Source organism: Odontesthes bonariensis, chromosome 20 (genome assembly GCF_027942865.1).
Source record: "Odontesthes bonariensis isolate fOdoBon6 chromosome 20, fOdoBon6.hap1, whole genome shotgun sequence".
In the NCBI taxonomy this organism is placed as follows: Eukaryota; Metazoa; Chordata; class Actinopteri; order Atheriniformes; family Atherinopsidae; genus Odontesthes; species Odontesthes bonariensis.
The window spans coordinates 21,558,891-21,586,282 of record NC_134525.1 but is presented as its reverse complement, the minus strand read 5'-3'; the positions used below and the strand labels follow the sequence as shown (position 1 = coordinate 21,586,282).

Below are 27,392 nucleotides of genomic sequence, written 5' to 3'. Positions count from 1 at the left end.
AATCTGGAGGTCAAGTCAGCATTTTAAACTCATGTTCTTAAAAATCCTTCCTAAGAAATTTTTGCAGTGTGACAGGGCACTTTATGAGATCAAATTTAGAAAAATACATTATTTATGTTAAAGGGAAATTGCATTAATATATTTATTGTTTAATATATTTGTTCCGCTTAAACAGGTCACATCTGTTAGGAATTGATGTTTAGCCTTCATAATACATTCTGATCCCATCTCTTTCCCAAACAAACAAACTCACATTCACCCAACAGTACACATGAAGTCTGAAAAAGCCTGATTCATCAAACCGGGCCACCTTCTTCCATTGTTCCATGATCCAGTTCTGACACTCACATGCTCATTGCAGGCACTTAGTAAACAGACAACTGCATGGACACTCTGACCTGTTTGCACAGCTTCTGTGGGATCAGACCATTTAGCCTTAATCCTGTGGGTTGTTCACTGGTCTTCACCACAAAAAACATCTAATTCATCCATGCATTCATCTCCAGTAGACTCTATTACTGTAATGCTCTTTTAACTGGACTTCCCAAAAAGAGCATTAAACATCTGCAGTTTATCCAGAACGCTGCTGCTAGAGTTTTAACCCAGACTAAGAGATCTGAACACATCACAGCAGTTTTAAAATCTTTACACTGGCTTCCAGTCAGTCACAGAATAGATTTTAAAAGTCTGCTGATGGTTTACAAATCCCAGAATGGTTTAGGCCCAAAATACATCTGTGATATGGTCAGAGAATATAAACCCAGCAGAGCTCTTAGATCCAAGGACTCAGGTCAGCTGGTCCAGTCCAGAGTCCAGACTAAACATGGAGAAGCAGCATTTAGCTGTTATGCTGCAAATAAGTGGAACAAACTGCCAGTGGAGATTAAACTTTCCCCAAATGTAGACATTTTTAAATCCAGGTTAAAGACATTTCTGTTCTCATGTGTTTATGCATGAAATCTGCACGCTATCTTTTAACTTATCTAGACTGTTGCTTGTTTTTAAATTCATTTAAATTATTTTATTTGTTTCTCTTTATATTCTTTTATGTATTTTAATGCTTCTTCCACTCCCTGCTGCAATGCTTTTATTTTATGTAAAGCACTTTGAATTGTTTGTACATGAAATGTAAATAAATTTGATTTGATTTGATTTATTTTGTAAGTACTTTGTCCCTTTTCTCTAGCCATCACAATATGGCTCTTGTCAAGAGTCACTTGACATTGAGATCCTTAAGCTGCTTATTTTTCCTCCTTCCAAGACATGAACTTCAAGAACTGGTTGTTTGCTTGCTCTCTGTCCCATAATCATTATTCTTGTTCACTTTACCGCTCAGCGGGGGCTGATCTGTGACACCACAATCTCTGCACCACATTAGCTCAGAATTTTACCTCTGCAGTCACATGTTTGCCTGTAAGGTGTCCTAATTTATAGAATATGGGCCAAAAAATACCATAGCTGCTCCTCCAATACATACATAAAAAAAAAAAAAAAGAAAACAGTTGTTGAGGGAGAAAAGCTGCTGTTGAAAAGTGTTTTAAGATTTTGATACAGCAAGGTAGCGTGGTTACCATCTAGCATGTTTAATCATCAATCAATATTTAAGATTGAAAATTGCTAAAATTATATTTTCTTAAAAAGTATGTTTATTGAATGAGTTCTTGATACCTTAACATGGAAGCAGTATGATAAATGTAAAATTCCTGTGCATTTTCTGACTCTTGTGTTGATCCAATCCACTCCTGAAAGCCTTGACCCAGCAAATGAGGACCAAGCTCCTAAACAAGGACCAGCCTGGCTGTAAGATACCTGACCCTCAGCTGTTTTTTATCAGCTCGGCTCGATCTCACAGCCCTAAAACCAGCCCGCTGCTCCAATTATAGCAGACAATAAAATAACAATTTTGAAGCCTTTAGGAAAACAAGTAATTAGTCTCTTTATCATCTCAGGCTGGTCTGGAATCTAATGTGTGGCAGACTGGGTCACTTTTGAGCTATTAGCGTTGAGCCTGGGTTTGAAGGCTGTGTTATCCAAATAATGGGGAGGAACAGAGCTGAAATGTTTTTCTTGTTTTTTTTTTTGTCTGTATGGCTTTCTCTTGAAGCTCAGAGGATTTTAGAGTTAAGACAGCTGGTGTTATCTGTATCTTTTCTAGCAAATCAACCAATTTGAGCCATTGAGGGTAAAAAGATTATCTCTGAGCCCAGATCATGCATCCCAATGACATTAGCCAGCGCTGAAAAGACACGAAAGTCTCTCTGTCTAACTTCTTTGATGTTTCCGCTTAGTCTGGGAGGATGCAGCTGGGGGTACTCTGCCTTTGATCAGTGATCTGCATCTGCAGGCCAGAGAGATTCTGGACACAGGAAGTGTTGGAATTATCACAGCACCTGGAAGAATTAAAGGAAATATGGCGTCTGGTGAATCTCAGTCTAACTTGGAGGAGCTGTGTCCAGTGCTGGCTGCTTAGAGACAATTTAATGCCAAACGCTTGTCAGAGGAAAAGTTAAAAAAATTCCGATGTTTAAAATCAAAATAGAGCTGTTTATATTAACTTTTTGTAAATAAAGGAAAGCAAATGGTGACAGTTAAAGTTCTATTCTATAATGTAAGCAGAAATACTATTCGTAACTACGTTTTCATAACCTTAGAACAAGACAAACCACACACTGGTTCTAGAACAAGCTTACTGATTTTTCAGTATACCAGTTTCCCATACTGTACATGCTTGGAAAGAGAGGGTGAGTTGCTATCTACAGATTCACCTCTAGATGTTCACCACATCCAACACTAAACCTTTACATAAAAACTTAACTAATAAGTCACACAACTCATAAGTGTTGTAATTCATTTTATTGAATGACTGAACTAATTTCTTCAAGCTACTTCTTAACAAAAGTATTTTAGCTAGTTTTTTTCTGTTACATTTTACAAAAGATGTTTAAGATACTTGTAAATATGTGGATTTTTGCAGTATTTCATAGGTATTTGAGGGTATTGCAAGTAAAAAAAAAAAAGACCTTTATAAAGCCTGTGATAAACAAAGTGAAAGTGATATTTTCTAATCTTTGAAAAAAACAAGATGAATGACATGTAAATATGTGCAAACAGGAGGACACCGAAAAGTCACAGTTTCAGTAATTTCTCTCCTCAGCATACCCAAACCTTTTGAAATGATCTGTAATGGGTACCAGATTTTTCACCCGAGGACACGATTGCCATCAGCCCCCTGTAACATAATCTCATCTCCGGCTGGATTACTGCGGCACCGCACGACGTCCCGGGGAATGCAGTGTTGAAAGCTGCTCCCAGCTCCCCGTCCCTACAGGAGGAGACACGGCAGGAAGCGACCGGTCACTCTGACTTTCAAACACTGTGCAGTACAGATGTGTTCACAACTGTATCAGGTTAGAAAAGCTGGTAAGAAAATCGATGATCATACAAGAAATTGAGCACTATGGCTGTAAACACAGGAGTGTGCTTAAACAGATAAACTTTCTAGCTTTACAAACAGCTGACTAGCTAATAAATAAAATGCTTTAAAGGTGAGTGTCAAACGACCTTCAAGAAAAATCTTTTTTTTTTACATTTTGCTGAATGGAGTTAATATTGTCTGTTTACCATCAGTTTTAAAAAAGTCTACTAAATAAGACGATAACGATGTACATGGGAATAATGATAATAAGAAAAATAATGTTAATGATAACTGTAATGACTAAAATAATAATAATAATACTTTGTTTTGCATATAACTTTTTAAATAATAGTAAGTGAACATGAACAAGTAAGACACATATACCATAGAAAATGTGACCCGACAGAAAAAGAGAGACGGAATTATTTTAAAAAAAGAAAACAGCCGACATGTTGGTAATAGTAACAATGTTGATAAAGTCTTTAGTACAGAACCTTTTAACTTAAGTTCTAAGGAGTTTTTTTACACTATTGATTCAGTTTGCTTCAACTTCACCTAAATGGCACCACTATCATAATGTTTCAAGATATTTACACTGTAAAGGTTAATGCTGCAATAAGAAATGTCACACTATGAACTAAAAATTGATTAAAGGAACTTAGTTTTTCTGAAAGAAAATTGGCTTATTTTGTTTTTTTTCATCCAGTTTATAGCCAGTTAGCGCAGTGCAGCCTAAAACAGGAAACATCAAGGAGGCAGTTTGAGTGACTGTCTGAAATCAACAAGTTAGTGAATGCTACACCATAGCCAACAGGTTCAAATGATATGCTCTCATTTGTTTTAAATTAATCTATAAACTATAAAAAACCTGTCATACAAGTGCGCAACTTGAAATTTGTGTGTAATCATGCACAGGTGCAACCAAAATTTAAGTGACAAATGTGAGCCAAGACATAATGATATAACTTCAAAAAACAGGCTACAAATGTGAACAGTGTCTTATATTTTCATAATCTCTCATCCCGATTTCAGGTTAGATGTTTCTTCATGTAAAGGTTATGCTAAAAAGCAAAAGTGTTACACACCATGTCTTGTAAAATCCATTGAGACTTTCCGGTTCAGTTTGAACTCACTGATTTGTTACGTGTCGTATGCAGCTGTGAGTTTGTAGTTCATTTTTCCTAATTTGATGTGAGAAACAACAGAAGAAAGAGGCTGCTTCATGTGCTCCTCTTCAGTTACAGCAGACTGTGAGATGCTGGTAAACACTGCTGTTACTGCTGAACTCTCAGCGTGTCTGGTCAAGAAGGTCTGAGCCGCTGATGACATGCCTTGCAAGCTATGTGCTTACATTTTGTGAATGTTGACTGAAAACGAGAGGTTTTTATTAAAATGTTGCAAAGTAAGCTTGAAGTTTATCCATATATGCAACCATTCAGGACTTTTATTTCTAAGAACCAAGAGCTGTTCCTTTCGGTGCTGCTCACAAATACAGATACATACACAACAAACTTGTACATACATCTTTAAATGGTAATGATATTGATTAATTAATTGTGGGAAGCATAACTCAAACCAAACCTTAACCATTATCATTTCATGTCTTACCCAGTTTACCTAAATTTACAACGTAGCCTTAACTCTAACCAGTACATGACAAATGTCTCATGTTACATCTGGGCTTATTAGTCCCCATAATTCCACTAATCCCAACAAGGTCAATGAGAATACCATAAGAGGTCCTAATGAAGAACAAAAAACACGAACACACACATACACACGGCCTGCATATTTATGGGCCTGTTTGTCGTTTATTTGCACTTGTTTTGTTTGTGAATGTAGTAGTCTCGTCTGAGGAAAGAAACCCTCAGAATGTCTTTCAGAGAAACTGACTGCTTGAGAAAACAGTGCATTCTTTCGGCCGAGTTTGTTTGCACAACTGTAAATTGTTGTATTTCCCATAACAGACAGTGTCAGTAAACATACTTTGGGATGTTATTTACTTATCAGAGCTTGCTTTTTTGGCATTGGTTTATTTACAACGGAGTCTATTTGACCTACTGTTGTAATGCTTTTTAGGGGGAGATGAAACCCGCCAACAAAGTGACATAGTAAGATCTGAGGCGTGGAAATACGAGGTAGTTCGTTTTTCCTTATAAGAAGCATGTATAGATACTAGAATACAGAATGCTCCTGAATCTATTATTTAAAGGAACAATTCCTGCATACCTTCACTTTAAAGGCTTTCATGTATGTATCCTTACCATAAAACACACGCAATGAAAACACGGTTTAATTTTGAAATCAACACCGGAAGTGTAATGTCTTGTTTTGGGCAGCTTAACTCTGGTGGTAACTTTCGGATCTACGTAGCGCTGCGAGACAAAACTCCTGGATCATCACAGCGCAGCTTCAGCAACCCCTCGGAGCCGCAACGAGAAGAAAAACAAAGACGATGGGATTTTAAACTGAAAACCAAACATGATTAAAGACGCATAGGTTTCTATCATTACAAGAACACGACGCTATCTTTGGAACAAGTTTACTACTTTGCACTGGATGCTGAGATGCGCAGAAAGTGACGGGGATCCTCATCGCTTCTACAGTCTTCAACGAGTTATAAAACGCCATGAAAGGTACGAAATGTAGGACTGCTTGTTGGATTAGGTTACATACATGTTTTTATCAAAATGTATAGATGATTTAATTTTCCAGTCTTTGCACTTTATTCAATCTGTGCCTAATTCTTTGCGGCGAGTCACATCTGGATGACATTACGGTACTGCGGTGCAGAAGTACTGAAACACTAAGGAGTTTTTATTTCCCCACCAGTTGAATCCTAAAGTAATCAAAGACCAAATCACAATTAGGTTGCGTGTCTATAATTGCCACTGACAGAATGAAAACCCCATATTAAACATTCAAGGAAAGATGCAGATAAGCATGGCGAAGAAAATGAGAAGCTGGCAGATGGAAACCAGTGAACACAACCTGCTGTATTTCAATTTCAACAAGTAGCCATTTAAAGGGCACGTACTCTTAATTTTGACATCAGTAAGTGGCCAGTTTTAGGAACTTGTTTTATTTAATTTAAGGTAAAATAATGTGTGCATCTAGTCTAAACCCCTCTGACCTCCCCCCAACAAACACACTCAGCTCATCCCTCCCCGTGTCCCTTATCTTTCCCCCTCACCCAAGATGCCCTCCTCTCAGCCCCATCTGTCTGCCATTACCAGAGATGTTCTCTGTGCTCTGCTCCAGTCTTCAGTTTAGTGTAGCAGAGTGTAATTAGGGTTTACTGTCAACAACCCAGAGAAACCACAGCCTGTTGCTTTTACTGTTCCTTGGACCTCCTGTCTCCACACACACCCACACACACAGGCCAGAAGTATCTCTGGCCTCTGCTTTCCTACACACAGGGTAGCTACTTTTTGTAAGGACAGCGTTATAAATACTTGGCGTCATGCAACTGCCCTTTATTGTTTCTGTCGATTTCATTTTGTTTATAGGACTCCTACCAACTGTTTTAAACTCTATGTAGCCCCAGTACTCTATGTGCCTATGAGACAGTAATGTCATATGTTTTTGTTAATGTCACGCAGACGATTTTGCAGACGAGGAGGAAGTACAATCTTTTGGATACAAGAGGTTCGGTGAGTGAGAAGTGATCTTTTTGCTTGTTTTCTTTAAGTTGGAAAAGAGAGAAGCCAGCACACTTGGAGCTCTCATCATAAAACTTTTACTGTTTTTTGTATAAACTGCTATGAATAAAAGACACTAAGTGTGTGGGCTCTCTTAACTCTTTCTTTTCTATACTTACTTCGTATTGGCATGTTGCTCTAACTGAGCACTTTTTCTCACAGCTTGGCTGTCTGAGCCTCATCTTTCCTGATATTTGCACGAATGGTTTTGCCTCTGATGGCAGGATTTGGGTTGAGCAAAAATGTGTCTGACAGTCTGTGAGGTCCAGCTCACCGCAGGCCCATTGGCTGCTGACAGAGCTCACCAGATCAAGAAGTTTCAGAAACTCTCCCCTCGCCTACACCAACTGAAACTGAGTTAAACATGGGGACTCACATAAACATGTCGAGGATCTAAAAAAATGTGGTTACTCAAACTGAGACGGTAGACAAGCAGCACAAATGTGTCGGTTAAAATGCAACACAAGCGTAGAGTTGATATGCTTTTGTTTTGTGTAAGAGTTGCTGCGCATGCAGAGAGGTCGTGTTAGTTTCTCAGCAGATATACATACTGCCGAACAAATCCAGACCATTTGTAGACTGATACTCATCTTATTTGTCCAATTTGTGCCTCCTCATCTCCTCCCTCCTCCACCCTCCTGCCTTTTACTCTGAAATTGTTAACAGACAAATGTTTTGAAGGATGTCTCAATTCCTCAATATAAATCCTGAGGAGAGAGGAGATTTGCTGGAGGGGCTATAAGCGAGGATACTATCATTTGAAGACATCCTTTCAACATTTGGGATGTCTGGAGTGGGTGTGACACATTAATCCCACAATGTAAATTGAAGTAAATATGTGTTGTTGTGAATACTTTTAACCCTTTAATGTCCTGCTCTATCATTTAGTAAAAACACATTTTACTTTATCTTATTGAAAGATTTTGGAAGTAAGCCTGCTTTAGGCATCTCTACCACCCTGTTTAGGTATGTTACTATGAAGTGATATCCCTCAATTTTTTTAAACATTCTTTTTTTTTTGCTACGAGAAAAAGAAAAAATTGCCAAGAAACAGGTTTCTACTCATTTTCTCTTAGTGCGACCATTAATGGATTAATGCTCATCTCACAGTTGTAATGAAATACAGGTGAATGCTTTTAAACATTTGTTACATGCAACATATTTAACTGAGATTGGTTTAGAATAACATCTTCATACATATCCATTTAAACCAGCAGTGTTGCTTCCTGCTGGCCAGTAGACAGAATGGTGATTTCATACACTTTTGCCCTGATTGCAATCTTCAGATCCAGAGGCTACATCCATCTCTTATACAGTTTATTTTGTAGACCAGAAATGTAAAGAAACGAAAAAAAGAAAGATAAAAAAGATCAGTTCCCCCAAATTAGAAGCCAACATAATTCTTCACTAGTTCATGTGACAAGGCAGGTATTGCTTACCTGACTCCCGCCCTCTGGTATTCGCATACCATCTGGGACGAGCCCACAACCGACATGATTTCAAATGGGGCTATTTTTTCTAAAACTCGTGCATGTGATTGAATGAAGAATCTGTCCGTCATCTTGACTGACACGCCACTTCAGCCACTCCCAATGACTCAACCCGTAACGTATCTCAGAGCTTACCTGACTCCCGCCCTCTGGAGCATGAATGGGCGGCCATAACGCCGCCCATTCATCCAAAGTCCCACCCAGCGATTAATGATTGGCTCTGATTATTTTCTAATCGGACGAAACAGCTATGACTCCCAGGCTCCTCAGATGTTTGTGTGAGGAAAGGGAACGCCCCCCGGTGTAGTTGGTGAACGCAGCCAGATGACGTGAGTCAGGTTAAGGTATTGCAACCTGTGAATAAAAAAATGTGTAAGCCTTAACCACGTAGTCCAACCAAGTATTTTGGTACATCCAGACCCAACTTTGTGCATTAATTCTAACCATTTGTAATTTAGAGTGCATTAAATAAGCAAAGTGAGGAACTGTGAGTAGGGTGGAAAGTATAAAAGTACAACAACTGTTGAAAAATTGTGCAAAATGAGTCTTGACCCATCAGTCTAATGCAAAAAGTATCACAGAGGTCTATTGACCAAATCCATAGACCACTGTGACCAAATGTATACTAGCGAGACATGGAAAGTGGACATCATCCCATAAATATGTATGGAGACGTAAGATGTCGACGTGCTGTTTAATCAGAATTTAGGATGAATTCTTGAAGAACACAACATAAGGAAAATATAGCTATTGTGCCCTTTTTGTGAAACTGCAACATATTGCGCTGTGAAACAAATGTAGGTATTTCACGTTTTTTCGTGAAAGTTGGTTGTTTGTTATCAAAAAACATCTGGAAAGCCATTGTTGGAAAATGGGAATGATCATCGATTTAAGAAAAAAAAAAGAAAGTTGGCAGGTGATTTAATATACCATCTGTACATCACCATCTATCACGGCCTAGCTTAAACAGAGACCAACAAAGCAGAGCCAGATGGATCAGTCAAGCTCCTCCTTGTAGCAAAAACATATTTTCCTCTCAGAAAACTCCTTCAGTCAGGAAATATTCTTCAGATCTGACAAAGCTGAATACCTCTTTTGGGGTGTCACTGTTGACTGTCATCACACTAAAAAGCTTTACACTTGATTGCAGTTTATTTACTTCTAAGAGGCCTCCAAAGACTTCTCCAGTTTGTCATAGAATGGAAATGTGCACATCTTCTGCGTAGCATTTTACTCCCAGATCAAGATCTTTACCACCTGTAGTGTGGTACTACTAATGTACTACTTTTGCCATGTATATGACCCTTTAAAATAAGCTGCTGCACAATTTGTTTTTGTTTTTTTTGTGAGATTTCGAACTTCTTTTGTTGAAGTGGTGTTGGGCAACATGTTTCCCATTGAGTGCATGCATTCGTGCTTCAAATTCAACATTAAAGAGTACCAGCAAAGGTCAAACTCTCTCAGACACTCTCTAACACATAATAAATATTCTCTTTGGAGACTGAGCACATGCTCCATGGCTGAATTGTTGATTCGGGATTGATTTAGCATTCGGAGCCTCTGTGTCTCTGTATGCAGGGTGTTCCTACAGGATGAGTCATTCACACACAGTTCGGCTGAGGACTGTGAGAGGAGATGTGAGGCAGCGGACTGCACTGTGTGAGTCAGCACCAGCAGAGGTGAATTCAAACTGTGTTAGAACACAATCTCTTTCATCCGAGTCACCCGAGTAGAGGCATCCTGTTTGTCTTTCTCTGTGAGCGCGTGTGAGTCCTGTGCATGGATTAGATTAGAGAGCTGTGGGGAGGAGAGCCAAATCCAGCTCACTTTTAACTTTATTTAGATGAACTCTTAACAGTTGGAGGAGTAGGAAGAGAGGGTTGCTGAACTCTTTAGGCCGACTGTCCTCTCGGGGACACGGCAGCTGTTTAAAAGAGCCGGCTCCAAGGGTCTGCTTCCACACTCCAGAGGCTTTGTTGTGCAATAGCCCTGCATGCATGCAAACCATCACAAGCCCTCATTCTTCCACTATTAGTGCGGTAATGTCAGTTCTCATGGGGAAACAAACAGTTAGTTCCTCTCTCTGTGTTTTGCTTTAATTCATCACAGTCTCCCAGGAGACTGATAGTGTTTAAATTGTTAAGACATGTCAAAGCTGTGAATGTTGTACAAATCTGTGTCCACTTTATATAGTCATGCTTCAACACTGAAAGATGGAACACTTAATCCTGCTGGGTTTATAGAGCAAACACAAGAACCCACAAAATAAGTTGGCTTTTGTCTTTTTTAGCCTATTTACACATATTTCTGTACTGCCTTTTTTTTTCTAAGAACTCTCTTTCTAAGAGGAGAATTTTCCAGGGAACCATTGAGACATGAGTATAATAGGGAAAAGTAGAAGCTAGCAGATGGATTAGGATGCTGAAATGAACCATGGTCACACTCCATAGTTAGTGCCAGTTCCTCACATTATAGTTTGTTGAGTCAGGAAGCAGCAAATTGCAAAGAATTTTGTGTTCAGGTGTCAACTAAATGCCATGTTTTTTGACAGGAACCAAGTTCAATGAGTAATAAATATGTAGTCTGAGACAATGTGTCGTATTTCTAATCCAAACAGGTACTTAGTTATTGAGAGAGGGAGCAGACATACAAAAATGAAAGGGCCGAATAAAAATTGTTGCAGGATGGGATTTGAACTCTCGATTCATCATTTGACAGTCAGCAGTTTAATGCAATCTGCCAAGCCTCTCCTGTAGAGTTTTGTCCTTTAATCAATTGTATCGACTGTCAACAGGAGCTGTATCACAGGAGAGAACCGAGAAAGGGAATGTAGCAGCTGTACATTTTTGAGGCTTTATTGTGCAGTTGTAATTACTGTGTCATGGATCAGCGGAGGTTTAACACATCTGTCATGAGTTCAAATTGGGTTTGGAGTCGAGTTAATCCTACAGGTCTATATTCAGTTGGACCTGGTTGGTCTTGGTGCTCTGCCCATGCTCTACAGTTGACGCGGAAGTAACAGAAGAAGCTGGTAACAACAGAGAATAATTACAAAGTATCGTGTGTGTCTCATTTATATAAAAATGACCAAGAAGCATATAGCACTTAAGAAATGAACAAAGCTGTAAAGCTTTCAAATTCACCAACTGACAATGGGACCAATTTTCTGTCAGCGAAATTATCAGTATTTTTGGTTCACGATGTAATAGGTCAACCAGAAAAAGGCTGAAAAGGGGCATATTGTCATCTAGCGTAGTGGAGGCGGACATACAGACATTTATGAATTGATATCTCTTGTGCTTATATACTGGAACAAGGGCAGTGGTCTACTTAATTGGCCAAGTCGTGCTATAACCGTAACTCAACTGTGCTCATATTTCACAATGAATTATCTATCACAACTAAGTTTCACACCTATGAGAGCAGACGTCAGACATAAAACCAACTGTATGAATGATAAATGAGCTACATCATTGTAAAGGTAATAGCCAAAAACACTGTGTTTTTATGCTGCAGAGTTCAGATTCAGATAGTTGTGGCTCGAGTGCTTCTCTGCAAACATAAAGTTAGAATAGATAAAAAATGCATTGTAATACAGCAAAGTTTGACGATCTAGATGACCTCATTATTGGGATAAAATGCAGTTATATATCTACAAGACAACCTGACACAGCTTTCAGTTTCATCAAAGGTGTACACACCAGCATATTCTGGCATGCGTCCCACCTACAAGGACCATGGGGGTTTGCATATGAAAAACATATGCATTGTGTGATGTCAGCACTCATGTTCAAGCAACACAAAGTGACCAGGTGTTGAAATGTCTTTCGAAATATATTTGGTGGCTGCACTTTTACTGACGTGCAGAGTGACAAGTTAGATTCCTAAAGGTCAGAAAGAGCCCGATGGGCAAGCACACACACATTTACATTAAACACACTGGGCTGTTTCTGATTATTTTTCTTACACATTCGTCATCCAGAAGGCATTCATATATCATGTACATTTATACAAAAATATATACAAAGACACATTTTCCACTCAACTGCATGCAAGTGGACACACACACCACACACACACATACCTGTGCACACACTGAGCAAATTCATATGGTTATCACATTGTCCTCCTTGCCAAATTGGAGCCAGGCCGGAATCTCTTCCGCAGTGCTCAGGATTTAAACATATTTATTTTTCTGTGGGGTTCTGACATAAGAAGGCCATCTGAGTAAAAGCAAAATCTACCTGAGCTTTGGCTGAACTTTTATTGGCCCATTAGGGCCAGTAAAATCATTGGCCAATGCGAGTCAGTTGCTGTCCTTAGCCTGACTCTGTGCATGAACCGTCCAGTGTCAATAAAACATAAAAAACATTCAAGCGAACAAAGCTTCCGTCACCTCCTGTTTCACCCTAATTAATTTTGCTGTGGTTTATTTTACATTTATAGTCCTTAACAGGTAATGTTCCAGAGGATATTAGCAAGTCAGTGGAACACAAATCAATTTGAGGCCCAAGCAGTGAATGTCCAGGAGTCATCAAAAACATTTATACCAAGAAAAACCCTTTCATCATTTCAGGCTCTGAATTCATCTGCATCTTTCCTCTTCTGGTCTTCTACATAGAATAAAAACTAATGCTCCTTTTCATTAAAACGAACCAATTGGACATCGATTCATCAATGAATTAATTGGTCCAATCATAGACAATCTTTCTCAGCATTGCCTAAATTTACTGGATCAAGTCTGTATCAGGATGAAGCACATCAAACACGGGATATGTAGTTGTATGTTTCGTGAAACTACAGGAAATAAATTCTTTAAAATGCTCATCTAATAAACAGCATTTTCAAATAAACAGCATACCTCGCAGACACAATCATTCCCTAGAGTTAGACAAATAGATTGATTCAGGTTCCCACAGAGTTGGAAAAATGTCAAACCATGAGCTACAACAATTTCAGATGAAACAGTCCAGAGGCACAGTGCGTGCATCCTTACACATGGATTTACTCGGATTCATTTTAGTCTCATTGTTGGATACAATCATAAGTGTTGGATACGTGTATGCGTGGGTTCTCTACAGGTACTCCGGTTTCCTCCCACTGTTCAAAAACATGCATGTTAGGTTAGATGGGGATTCTGAATTGTCCCTACAAGTGAGTTTGAATGTGCATGGTTGTTTGTCTCTGTGTGGCCCTGTGATGTGGCCCCATCAAGGCTGTACTCTGACATAGGATCCAGCCCCCTGTGACCTTGAATTAGATTAAGTGGGTATAGAAAATGAATGGATGGATGGATGGATGGATGGATGGATGGATGGATAAGTGTTGGACAACTATATATCCTGTCTCAAGGACATGGAATACCTTAGCACTGATAATGCGGACACAATTTAAACTGACTCAGTGTTGGGAAAAATATTTTTTGGTGAATGCACACAAACAAGTTTTGGATTGTAACGGGCCATGAGATTGGCCAAACCCGCAGTAATAGGTTATTCTCCTATCCAGCCCTATTTACCCATTACACACCTCAACACATAACATATGACGACTCATCCCTAGAGTGGTGCAAGCCATTAGTGCTTGATGAGAGGAAAAGTCTGGTCTGACTGATTGTTCTAAAAAGCGGCCGGCACTTAACTTTTGGAGATTATTTTCTCTGCGTATTTTGGAAGGGGGGGGGGGGGGGGTCACAGGCTTTGTTTTTGTAAGAAATATTCTAATTTCCAAAATGTGCAATAGATCATAAAAGGATTGAAGGAGAGGTCACTCAGTGCAGCATTTCCCAGTTCTGCTCCTCGGGCCCAGCTGCCTTTAATGTTTTAGATTTGTTACTGTTCAAACACACCTGATTTAAATAAATGGATCATAATCAGGCTCCTGTAGAGTTTGATGAGGCAGCGACATGGGGAACCATTCATTTCAAACAGATGTGTTGGATCAGGTAAACATGTAAAACAAATACAGGGCAAGGGGAATTGGGAAATGCTGACCTCTCATAAACGGCAGCACTGATTTGCACAAAAGTCACTTTGTGTGAACCAGGGTCATGGCTCTGTCATTTTTTAATAATAATCAATGCGAACTCGATTACTCATTGGTCACATGATTCAACACCACCCAATAAAAAGAACTGCCAACAAACGTGCTGTCATCTCACAATTTTCAGACCTGACTGTGAAACAACTTCATATTGCACGTGTGGACAAACATTTTACCATCTCTGGAGCGATTGTGCAGTAATATTCGACTGAAGTGATTATGGCTTATTGCACCGTTTTACCCACTAGTCACAAAATAATAGCTTGTTTATTATCCTCTAACATCTAAATAAGTCCTCATTCTTATATTCTTACATCCTCAACTTGCATTCGTTGTATAAAAGATGTCACCCGTTGTGAACAAATATCTTTAGGATTGCTACTTGTTCCTGCAAATTTAAATGTCTCCTGTTGAAACTGAGGTTAAGGGGGTTGCCCCCCTCTTGAATCCCCAAAAGCCCACTCTGCTCTGATTGGCTAGCTCCGGTGGCCTGATCAGACACCACCCATGATTCCAATAAAACTCTCTTGAAATTTAAGATTTTCTTTTTTCTTTTTATTGGACACAAAGTCAGTGCCCTCCATTGAGCGCAGGCCTAGTCATCAGTATTTTATAAAGTTTTCCAGGAGTTGAGAAACTGAAATACCATTAAGAATTCCTGCAAAATTACTTTTTGTCATTGTCGGGGTAAATAGTCACGTACAGATAACATACAAGCCAAATCATATAAAAATACTTAAACATCAGTTTTTATTTCATGAGGACTGTTGTGATTTTATTGCTTCATTTTGGTTCATTGGATGCTTATCTTGACCCTTGCAAAGCAAATTCTAACAATATAATAGTTTAGCATGTAAAGATCATAAACAGTCTCTCTCTCACTGCTGCTAACAACAGCTTGAGATCTGTCGAGCTTTAAAAGAATTGAGTAGAAGAAAATGTTTTAGATGCTTTGAAAGTTCAGTTCAGAACATATCCCATTAAAAATGGATATGTTCATTAATAGTAGTGTCACAAAGTCATTTGTAGTGAGATATTTCAACGGTTTGCCTTATCATGTTGTATGGGTCATGTTGAAGAATGGAAAACATTAGAGGAAGACAGGTTGGCAAAGTGAATAAACCTAAAGATCATCACATGATGAGGATGAATAACAATGGGGACACGTCCTCTTGGCATGTGCACTAAAGTCTGGATGATGGTCTTTCTCCCTCCGCCGCCATGTCTGCTGTTCCCACACATGTGGGTTTGGAGAGGCCGGGCTAAGGAGGGTTGTTGCTGGTGTGGAACCCAGAGAGCACTAATCTATTTCCTGCACTTGTTATGGTTTCTCCAGCAAAGCCCTGGAACATTCCTGGAGCCGAGCACGATGTCGGGGTGTCTGTGCCGGGAACCAGCTGTGTCAGCACAGACGGGGCTCGGTTCGGTCCTGTCGGTCTTTGTGGCAAAGAGCATTCCCTGGCTTCATAAAGACACCTCACCCGTCACTTCATTCATTCCAGTTAACTGGGATTAAAGTACGGTTTTGTTAACACGGGCTCTTGTCATACACTGGCATATTTAATACATGTTGTCATGTGATACTTTGCAGTGCATTTGTCAGAATGTCTGATGAGGATTTGTCTGCACTTTGCTGTGGTTTCTGTTTTTCTCCAATATCATGGGATCCTCAGATCCTCCCCTGTAAGTCCTTTTTTTTTTTTTAAATTGGGTGGCGGTTTTGATCTCTTAATATTTTTCTGAAGTGTACAATTCCCTGTTTTCACTGGTTGCTATACCACTGTCAGAATTTTCCTTTGGCCCTCAGACTTCAGTCAGCATGCCATTGCACATGTGTCTGATTTTTCTTCGATTGCCCTTCTCAGCTGCAAGTTTTTGTACATTCTTTCAGATGATTCTGATTGTCCAACGAATCACAATTCTTGTTTCCTCAATAAAGTAGTTGTAATTTCCACATTTCATGTCGTAAATGGATGTCGTAAACTGACTGAGCCATCCCGCTTAGCTTTGCAGAACTGACACCTATGTGTCAGACTTCCCATCGAAAGATGATAATAACAAAGTTGAAATTGAACTTGGATTTATTAGCATCCCAATATGAATAGTAATGCCGCTCTATACGACTTAATATAGGTTGATATGGTGTTTCTATGCTTCTGCTGCTTGCTAAGTGGCCTAATATCATTTAAAGCCGATTACAGTTTGACACCTCACTGTGACCTTTGCCGAAGTAAGCAGTAAATCCAGACACAGATGCGAAAACCTGATCCGAGCATTCAGCAGGTTAACACCTGTTGTAGAGAGTAGACAGGGATGGGAAATCACTTACTGAAATCACCTGTTAGAATGGGATAGACCAAGCAATAAAACACTGGGCTTCTTTTAAGGGCTTCTCTTGTAAAAATCAGGAAGTTTTCAGGCATGCTCAGACATCACAGAAGGCATGCGTTCAATTCTTTACGGGGAAAGTGCATATCCAGAGCAGAGGCTGACCAGGTCATCATATGCTGGTGAAAAAACACGTTCAGAGCTCGTTCAGTAGTTGCTTACTTATTGTTTGCACATAGTGAACAAAACCAAATGCATTTTTGTCACATGCTGCCTCTTTAGCACCTGTCCCTGATTAGTTGTAATTTGCTGCATCACACCTGTTGCTCATAGTGAAATTACGCTCGCTCATAGTAAACTGTGGTGTTTGTTGATTTTCTGTCTCTTTATACTGTGTGGCACTGCGTGCAAGGGATTCTCATTTATTGTTTTTTTCCACATCATTTTAAATTCACGAGTAAACAAGTCCATGTTTTGTGTTAAAAACATCCACAAGCTTTGAACAGGACTGCTTGGAAAACTTAAAAAGAAAGGGAGAAATGAATGTGGTGACAAGGGGACAAAGGCTAGAATTAAGTGTGTGTGTGTGTTTGTATGTGCGAGAGAACACATTTCCCAAGGCGACACCCACGAACAATGAAGTAAAATATGAGTAGAAAAAATAAAATCAGATGTCAGCCAGCAGCTTTACATCTCAGTTTTACTTGTCAGGCTTGGTCATATTTTCTCTTGAGATTTAAACTACAGCCTCCGGGTGTAAACGAAAAGATGATGTACAGACCAGACCCTGGTTTTGGGAGAAACTCACTACAGAACAGACAGGACTGGAGATAACCGATAGATGCAGGGAGAGCAGGAGGCTTCGGGCAAGATAGTATTTTGTCAGGAGAAGGGTAGGAAGGGGAGAGGAAGTGAGAGAAGATGGAGGAGATGCAGCTGGTCGAAAGTGAAGAGCAGGAAGTAGATGGATGAGTTTGGCAGAGCGTGAGAGGAGCCCTTTGTGGGGAGATAAGGGTTTGATTATGTGATGGGGGTAGAAGATAAAGAGGAGGGAGTTGTGACTGTATAAAATCCATCTGGACGTGTTTATCCTAGACACAAACTACACACCTTTGTGACATAGAAAACATATATCTAGTTAACAAATCATGCCGTTTCTTTGTCTTCACTCTTGGACATTTACACAGTGTGTTATCTCTCTGATATAAAACCAACCCTTTCAGCCTGGAATTCACTGATCCGTGAGAATGTGAACACAGGCAGCCAAATGGAGACATTGTGGCTATGCACGAAACGAACATGAACAAAATTTTTCAGTAATTAGTTGATTAGTTTTCAGTAATGTTATATCCAGACAGATACAGAAAGTCTCTATTTACACACGGGCTGGATTGAGAAGCTGAAGTAGCTTTAAATCAACTTTAAGATACTTTATACTCTGCTGGTATATGTTTACATGTTCCAGCTGTACTTACTTTAATTTTAAGATTTTACTTGTAAAACATGTTCATCTACACTATCTACTTCAACTGCATAAAAAGTTGAAGTGGTGACAACAGGGAATGCAGAGAAGCCCAGGCCTCCTTTTCACCGGCAGCTGCCCCCAGTCTGTCCTGGTGGATCCCCGGTCGCTCTCAGATCAGCTGGGGATAACAATCCCATCAGCAAGTCCTAAGTTAGCCCTGAGGCTCTGTCCTCGCTGGTTTGAAATATACTTGCTGTTAACTACACATATGCGTTGTTTATTAACGCAAGCTGCAATATGTAGGTGATCGGTAGGAGGAGTGTAGGGCCAAACCTGACTGGATGTGGGGTCATGGCGTCGGTCACAGTAAACATGGCAGAAAGTTTTGAAGACAAGCTCGTCGGCCAAGTCCGCAATTGCCTTATCGCTTTTTCCGTTGTGACCTTAAATCAATAAAATGCTAACCTTTTCTATTGACGCCATAATACCATTTACCAGAGTCTTTCGTTTTACATCCTGTAAATCAGACAGCAGCTTCCTCCGGTCTGAGTCATTAGATGTGCCCCCTTGTGGAATCCGCATGCAACAGTACAATACCATCAAAATTATGAGCTCATCTTGAATTTGATGGCAAAATGTCTCAAAAAACATTGGGACAGGGCCATGTTTATCACTGTGTAGCTTTCTTTTAACAGTCTGTAAAAATCTGAGGAGACCAGTTGCTGGACCTTTGGGACAGAAATGTTGCCTCATTTTTGACTGATATAGGATTCTGGCTGCGTCTTTGTTTTATCTTATATTTCATGATGCGTCATAGCAGATAAAAAATGCACATGGTTTTAACATCACTGTCTGTTCAGAGAGGTTCTGTTAGCCTTTGTCCACACGCCCCCTCTTTCACTTCTTGCTATGCCTTCGTTAGGTTGAATAAAACAGCAGTAACATGACTCCAGACGCCGTACGTGCAGAGTAGACATCGATCAGTGCTGTTTTTGCCAGATGAACACACGTGCTGGTAATTAGCTGCTATTTCCAATCTGGCTTGTGACCCACTGAGTGTCAGTGACTTTTCTAACTCACCTTTAAGAGTGAGAAAAAGCAGCAAATCCACCCGTGTCCCTTCTACGGCTCTCGCCCTCCATAATAACCCCGGTGTCCTTGACGTGACCCACACGCAGATGTCAGGGGAGGGTTTCTGGAGTTCAGCAGGGTCTCTTTTGAGTGCTTTTCAAAACAGGAGGTTTGAGTCCTTGATTTAGTAATTAAATAAAAGAATAGCAGAGCAATGAAAAGGCTTTCCAAGACACCTGTGTTCCTTTAACGCCTCCTGTTAAAACAGCTACAATCTGGCAAGTTGCTGTTCTTTGTTCTTCAAGAATCATGCCTGTACATTGGATCTTATTTTTGTCTTCACTCCAGTGTGTGTGTGTGTTTTTCCAGCGTATGCATGTGTGAGTTCAGCTCTTGAATAACACACATCTCACTTTTGTTAAATAAACTGACAATTTTATGTGTGTGCGTCTCTTGTGTCCACCAACACTAAGATTTCTCCAACACCTCCGGCAGCAGAACACACAGGCACACTTTTACAATGATTTTGGGGCTTCTAATTTTTCCTCTTTTAGTATCAGCAATAAAAATCCTTAAATCTGCTATTCACTATCCAAAATGTTAATGAACGTGGGGGGAAAGTGACTTGAAGGGTTGCCAAGATCAACCCACAGCTTCCTGGTTTGCAAAAGGGAGTTGAAGCGGAGAGGTACAACGTTCGGCTCCAAAACCCTGTCAGCTGTATAATGGCTATCACATTTTCCATGTGTGCCTGAGGCCGCATACAGATGGAATTCAATAAATTCATTTTTCTGGCACCTTTCCACACTGCTTATCAAGCATGCAGGTTTAATTAAGACATTATGGATGTATTAAACATGCCACATTCTACAGTACATTTCTGTTATTGCACAGATCACATACCTGATACCACTGTGTACAGTTTGAGGTAAACCATCTCCAAACTTTGTGTTTACAATAGACTGTATTCCATGACTCCGTATGTTCAGTGCTTCTAACTTTCCATATATGGAAGCACAGTTAACAATAAGGCCTTTACAGAAATGACTGCTAATGTGGTACCTCATATCTAAAGTCACATATCTGTGAACATTAGCAGGACTTCAGAGACTCTGCTAAAGTACTGGGTAAGATATTAGGGGTCACTGGAATATAGTGGAAAACCTTTGATTGGTTTCAGACGTCTACATTGCATATTTTACATATGCATATCAGAAAAACATTTAGCATGGTTTGCTAAAAACAACAGTAAACTTTGTGTTTTAAAGAATAAACTCTGAATTTAACTTGTATAAAATGATCTGGTAACTGGTTATTGAATGAAAAAAGCTGCAGAAATTCTTTTACCCGATACTGGTGAGGCATATATCAGGCAGAACAGGACTAAAGAGGGATTGCATCATCGTTGTGCACAATTTAATCTGGTGAATTATAATACTTAACAAATCCCCCAATTAAACATCAGAATCCATTTCTCTCTTGTGCACCATAAATCAGCAATTTTGCCGACTTTGTCAGTTTGTCATAATGTTATCTAACTTCTTCTGCTTCTATTACAATTTCTACAGACACTGGAGTATTTTGCCACATGAAATAAGTGTTGCCTTTCTTATTACGAGTAATTTGATTCACGTCTTTTCAGAGGCTCTTTTTATGTTAAAAACATTTTGCTGCATAGAATTTCCATGTTATTATTTTCTGAAGATAAAATCTCATTTCTGAAGCTAAAATAGTAAAACAGCTATAATGTTCCATTTTTGTTCTTATAATGTGCTAAATATATAGATGTTAAATCATCTATATGTTTATCACTGGTGCCAAAGTTACTGATGTTGTCGCTGATGGCCACTGAATATAAAATGCAACGTGTTGTGTGGGATGCTGCGCACCGATTAACTATGACATTGATCCCACTGACAGGTGAAGTGATTAACATTGATCATCATGTTACAGTGCAATGTTCCTCGGTGAATGCTTGGCTCACACCACCCACCTCTACACCTAATACCATCTTGCTCAATTTACACAATAAATATCACTTTTTCGAAACATTTGCCTGCCTGTCTGCACAGCACATATCCCTGGAGCTATAAGAAAAGGTCATCGGTATTTTAATCAGAGGTAATATTTGGCAACCAAATCTTACTACTTGAATTAGTTAAATGATGAGTTTGGTCTCAGATGATGTCTGAAAAATCCCAGATTCAGATCTTCCATCTTTCACTTAGAATTTTTCTCTGCAGCACTTCTTTATTATTCTAAACAAACAGTTGTGAAGAGTAATTTAGGCCATTGTCTGGTGTTGATTACTGCTTTCAGTTAGTGGTATTGCCTTCGCATGATTTACAAACCAGATGTCTGACACTACTTCCTGTCTCATGAAGCTTTATCTTTACTGCTCAGAGGTAGAGGAGCGCGCCACCCTCTCGCCTGGAGCGTGTCTTTGTGAATGGGCTCTTTTTCCTGAGCAGGATGGCTTGTTGTCTTTCACACTGACATGCCACACACACGCATCCATCCATCCGCAGATGTGTTGGGCCACCCAGAAGAGATTCTTAAACCCAAGATGCGGTATTAACAGATGGTTTTTCCATTGATTTCAAATCTTACAGAGCATCTCATCAGTCTATAGGCCTGCTCCTCTTTGTATTCTACTTGTTGATTGTGGAGTTTTCTCATCATTTAAAGTTAAAGTCTATTCATTTAGTAAATTATCAGTCTGCATGCAGTCATTGATGTAAGCAGTTCACACATTAGACTGTAATCTTTTAGTTGCCATTTGCCGTTTTTCTCTCCATTGTCATATCAGCTACTACTATTTTCCAAATTTGCATAAAGGTCAAGTCTCACATGGTTTATGTGCATTTAAAACTAAGCTCAACTAAGGCTCCAACCACCTGACAACACACAGACCACAGTCATATTTTATAGCCCTCCGTGTTCTCCCAAAGCCACTTTTAAATGATGGAGCCTCCTATTACACGAAACCCTAAAATCACAGGGTGGTTTATTCCATCGTGACCATAATGTTATACAGTTGTTACCCACAAACGACACCAGAGGTAGAGAGCAGAGACCATCGGGTCTGATAGAAAATGTCAGTCCACACTGGTCGGTTGGCGAGGAAACATGTTCTTTCACTGGGTTTGGGTGAAGACCAGTCCTCCATCCAGATGGCAGAGTCTGTGGTGGATGTGGCCAATGCGGTGATGAGTTTGGCTGATGGGGGCACGGTCTGTAAAAGAACTGTTCCATAGAGATTTTCCAAACCAATTCCCTGTCATGTTTCCCAGATATCCACATGGCTCTTTCACTCCTTCAAGGTTTGATCTGGCAGCACCTCTGCAGAACAGGAAGTTCAGTTCAGTACATCTACATATCACATCATGTTTTAGGACATGCAGCATGACAAGTCCCTGTTTTAAAAAAAAATCTTTATGGATCATTTATTCATGCAGATATCAAGTGGATTTAATACATTTTGTTGATCACCCTCAGAAACAGACTTAAAACATTTTCGGTTTGAGGTAATATTGTATATGACATGTATATACTCTATGCCAGGGGCTCCCAAACTTTTCAAACATTTGCAGAGACTTAAATATCATCCTTATTGTTACTAATTGCAGGGTTATACAGCTGTTTTGCTCAATCAGCCTCACTTATTCTGCTTGTCCCATCACAAAAGTTGTATTTCAGATAAATCACTTTGCCTTTGATGGAACTATCTTCGTTCGAGCATCTATTGGCCATTAGATGAACTACATCCTAATAGTAATAGTAATAGTTCCTAATAGTGCAGCTGTAGTGGTTGCAGGTTTAATTTAAGATGAGCTGTGCAGCTTTCCTGTCACCAAACAAATTTTACATTCAGTTTTTTTCAACATAAAGTATCATGTGTATGAAATTTTCTGTCTGCCCTGTGATGGACTGGCGACTTGTCCAGGATTTACCCCGCCTCTCACCCAATGACAGCTGGGATAGGCTCCAGCCCCCCGTGACCCCGAGTTGGATTAAGCGGGTATAAGAAATGGATGAATGGATGGATATTTTCTGTCTCATAAAATAGTTGTAAAGCTGGGGAAGCCACATCATTAACATTCATGCAGGGAGCGTGTTATTGCACCCTTTAAATCAGTGGAATAGCATGTGCAACAACATGTGTCCCTATATTTGGTTCTAACAAGTAGATTAAACTGTTTTAGGAACAGGTTGGATTCTATGTGCAAACTCTCAAATGCTAAGCCACAATGATAGTCAAAAATACCAAAGCAAAGAGAAAAAGAAAAGAAATTACATAAATAATGTGAAAACACAAGGGGTTTGTAAAAACACAGGCTTTGTCGGGTTCTTTTACATCCCTTGCAATGTTCAAGAGTACAAACTAAAGCCACCAGTCAGAAAAGGGCATGCCACAAATACGCTTTTGTGGTTTATTATCCCAGCTGCTCATCAGAGGGAGAATGTCATGTTATTTATTTTATTTCTGGTTTTCTCCGACTGGTGACATTAGGCTGTTTGTTTTTCTTTGAAGTGCTCGCCAGCACTCCGTCAGCACTGGGGGTCTTTGTAATAGGTTTCACATTTTGACTGGCACTTGAAGCGTCCAGCAGGAAGTTTGGTCAGGGACGGATAACATCAATCAGATGAGGTTGGAGAGGGAGAACTTCAATTTCACGTCTTTGCAGGTGAAAAGTAGGCAGGAACTTCCCAAAACTGAAAATGCTGACTGAGAGAAAATGACAGATTCTTAGTTTTTTTAGTGTGCGTTTGTGTGTGTTGAATTTTTACTTGAACAGGAATATGATACAGATTCCAGTACAGGATGGAGGTATTAGTAAGTGCTTCACCTTGTCAATGTTTCTTCCAGCTGACAGGAGAAAAGTAGCCTCTTTTTTTGTGACTGGCTGAAACATTTTGTGTGTTTTTCTTTTCCCTCTTTCCTGGAATAAGCTAAAACTCACTATTCTTATCACTAAAGATGTTTGATTTATTTCAACAATGAGCTTGGGAGGCTATCAGTTTAAGATGCTAATGTGATGGTCATTAACATGGTCATTCGTAAAGTGAAACACGCACACTTGCTATAGAGCTGCAACTTGCAGTACCAAAGCTCTGATGTTTTGCTTTGTAACTAAAACCCAAGTCACTCTGTGGGCCCCAAATCCTCGAGCTGAGTAAGACCATTCCACCTTCCCACTTCTTTGTTGTTGAAATTTTCTGGAAAGACGACCTGTTTGTGTAACTGCAGCAAGCACTGAGTCTGAGCAGAGTCGAGCGGGACCTCGTGGGTGGGGGCTGAGGCAGGAGACTGTGGATGCTGTGGCAGCCTGTCTGACCGCAGCTGAGAACCATTTTGGACTTGTTTATTTCTCTACCTTTACTATCAGGCCTCATTATGGTTCTGATGAGGAGTGAAGAGCACACTTTGGCCTGCTTGTTTTTTTCTTGGTAGGCTATTTAAATTTTAACTGTAAAAATTTCACTGAAGTTATTTTTGGATTACAATGCAATCAATGTGATATGCCAGACTCCTGCCACTTACTGTTCAGGTTAATATTTAGCAGCAGTTTGGCATCTTTTGGACATCGTTTTAGATTCATGAGCCTGAAATCTGCTCATTCAATCCAACATCTATTGTACTGTTGCATATTTTACACTACCCATCGCCAAATGATGGTCAAACACATTTAAGGGACTAGCTGGTGAACAGAAATAGCAGGTAAAGGAGCAGATATTTTTCACTCTTTTTTACAATGTTGCATCACTTTAGGACATGTTTAGGACCACCCTGATTTTTCAGCCAACCTTTAGCTGTCAGACAGATGACCAAACATCTCCACTTCAGTCTCATCTACCGAAAGGACATTGTTCCAGAGGTCTTGGGGTTTGTTCAGATGCAACTTTACAAACCTAAGCCATGTTATGTTCTCTTTAGAGAGAAGAGGCTTTCTCCTGCAACTCTTCCAAACAAGCCGAACTTCCATCCATCCATCTATCCCAGCTGTCATTGGGCGAGAGGCTGGGCACACCCTATTCCACCAGTTCATCACAGGGCCACACAGAGACAAATGAGACAAATAACCGTCACACTCACTCCAAGGGACAATTTAGAGTCACCAATTAACCTATATGCATGTTTTTGGGCAGTGGGAGGAAACCGGAGTACCTGGAGAGAACCCATGCATACATGCAATATTTAACATGCTAACTGAGGCCTATAGAGTCTGAGATGTAGCTTTTGGGTATTTTGCAGTTTTTCTGAGCTTTGCACAGTCTGAGTTTAGGGTGAACTTGCTGGGACGTCCACTCCTGGGAAGACTGACAGCTGTGTTGAATGTTTTTCACTTGTGAATAATCTTTCTTACTGTAGAATGATGACTCCAAATTGTTTGGAAATGGCCTCATAAGCCTTACCAGATTGATGGGCAGCAACAGTTGTTTTTCTAAGATCATTGCTGATGTCCCTCTCCATTGACATTGAGTTAACACACACCTGAATGTTCCAGACCAGCTAATTGACAAAACTTCTGCTTTTATAGAGGTGCTCACGAGCTAATGATCAGTTTATGTGCATATGATTAGCAGCACCTGGCTGCTTCTTACCTTGTTAATTCTTATGGAAGCAGTAAGAGTGTACTTAGTTTTTTTAGATGCTACTTCTGCATTTTGTTTTTGTTCAATATATAATGACACAGTGTAATATATCATTTGTTGTTGTTCAACAATTTTAAGACTTGGTCAGGACCAATTCATACGTTGTATGTCCTGATATGGAAAACCTTGGAATTCAAAGAGGATTCGCTTTCTTTTACATGACTGTTTACCCATGGAAACCTGCCAGTAGATCAAAGCAAAGCTGAGAAATTAACTAAGAGGAAAACTGTGGAAAAAAAAAGTGACCTGAAAGACACTTGGAGCCTGTCAGGGCTGCTGGATGCTGTAATCGGTTGCCTCATAATTTGACAAAGCCTTTTTTTTGGATGTGATACAAGGCAGAGTGAGAGATCTCCTGTCAGAGAGGCACCACTTTTCCTACTCGCCTATTTTTGACATGGATGATCTGGCCTGTGTCACAGTTCCACAGTTCCTGAGAGATTCTTGGCTCCTGCTGGGTAAATGTGACGGCAGGCTGGCTTTTACAGTTCATCTATCACAGCTTTCTCTCCACCTCAGAAATATTTTACTCTCACCCCTTTCTTTTTAAGAACTTCTCTCATTTCATCTTTACTCCCAACTCATCCTTTTGTGACTGAACTTGCCCTGATTGTCTTCACTCGTCCTCTTTTTCCCTCATTTACTGACAAGGATTATGCCTGACTCATGTGATGGAGGCGTATGGCTTCCATCACTTGTAATACAAGAGACGAAGCCTGAGTTGGGCCACACATGAAGCTGAGATGGGGTTGGTTTTCTGCAAGGCCCCAGAGCCATCCCAAGAACTCAGACTCTTTGGCCCCAATTCACTTCCTCTGATTGCGTCATTGGCAGGTACAATCTCGAAGTAAGCACAGTGAGCATGATGAGGGACGTAATGTATATTCTTCATGCTGTTAAACTGTTATTAGAGGGAGTATCTTTGCAGCCAGGACCTCCACTGTGAGAGGCATTTGCATTAACTGAAGATGGTGTTCAGCTTGGGTTCAAAGTCTTCCCAAAAGCCCCATTACAAGAGCTGATAGGGGTGATGTTTTTGTTTTACGATTCCAGACTTTTTTTGCAAAGACATGAGATCACATTTTCTTTGCAGTAATATCTTTACTCTTGTCTTTCCTACTAAAAGTTACAAAGATGATACAAACCGGATGCACAGCAAAAACATCAACCGAACAAGTTGGTGCATTGAGCGATCATTTGAGACAATACAAACATTTTGCTTG

The 27,392-nt window shown here is 39.9% G+C and overlaps 1 protein-coding gene across 1 annotated transcript in view; it reads left to right on the top strand.

Annotated features, from left to right (window-relative positions):
- The first annotated feature begins 5,788 nt into the window (after positions 1-5,788).
- The window catches only part of LOC142369705 (collectin-12-like), a 45,215-nt gene continuing 23,611 nt past the window's right edge, over positions 5,789-27,392 (top strand). The window contains exons 1-2 of the mRNA XM_075452040.1: positions 5,789-6,051; positions 7,018-7,068. Coding sequence (XP_075308155.1) covers positions 6,045-6,051; positions 7,018-7,068 — 58 coding nt within the window. The 5' untranslated portion in view covers positions 5,789-6,044. The remainder of the gene's footprint in view (positions 6,052-7,017; positions 7,069-27,392) is intronic.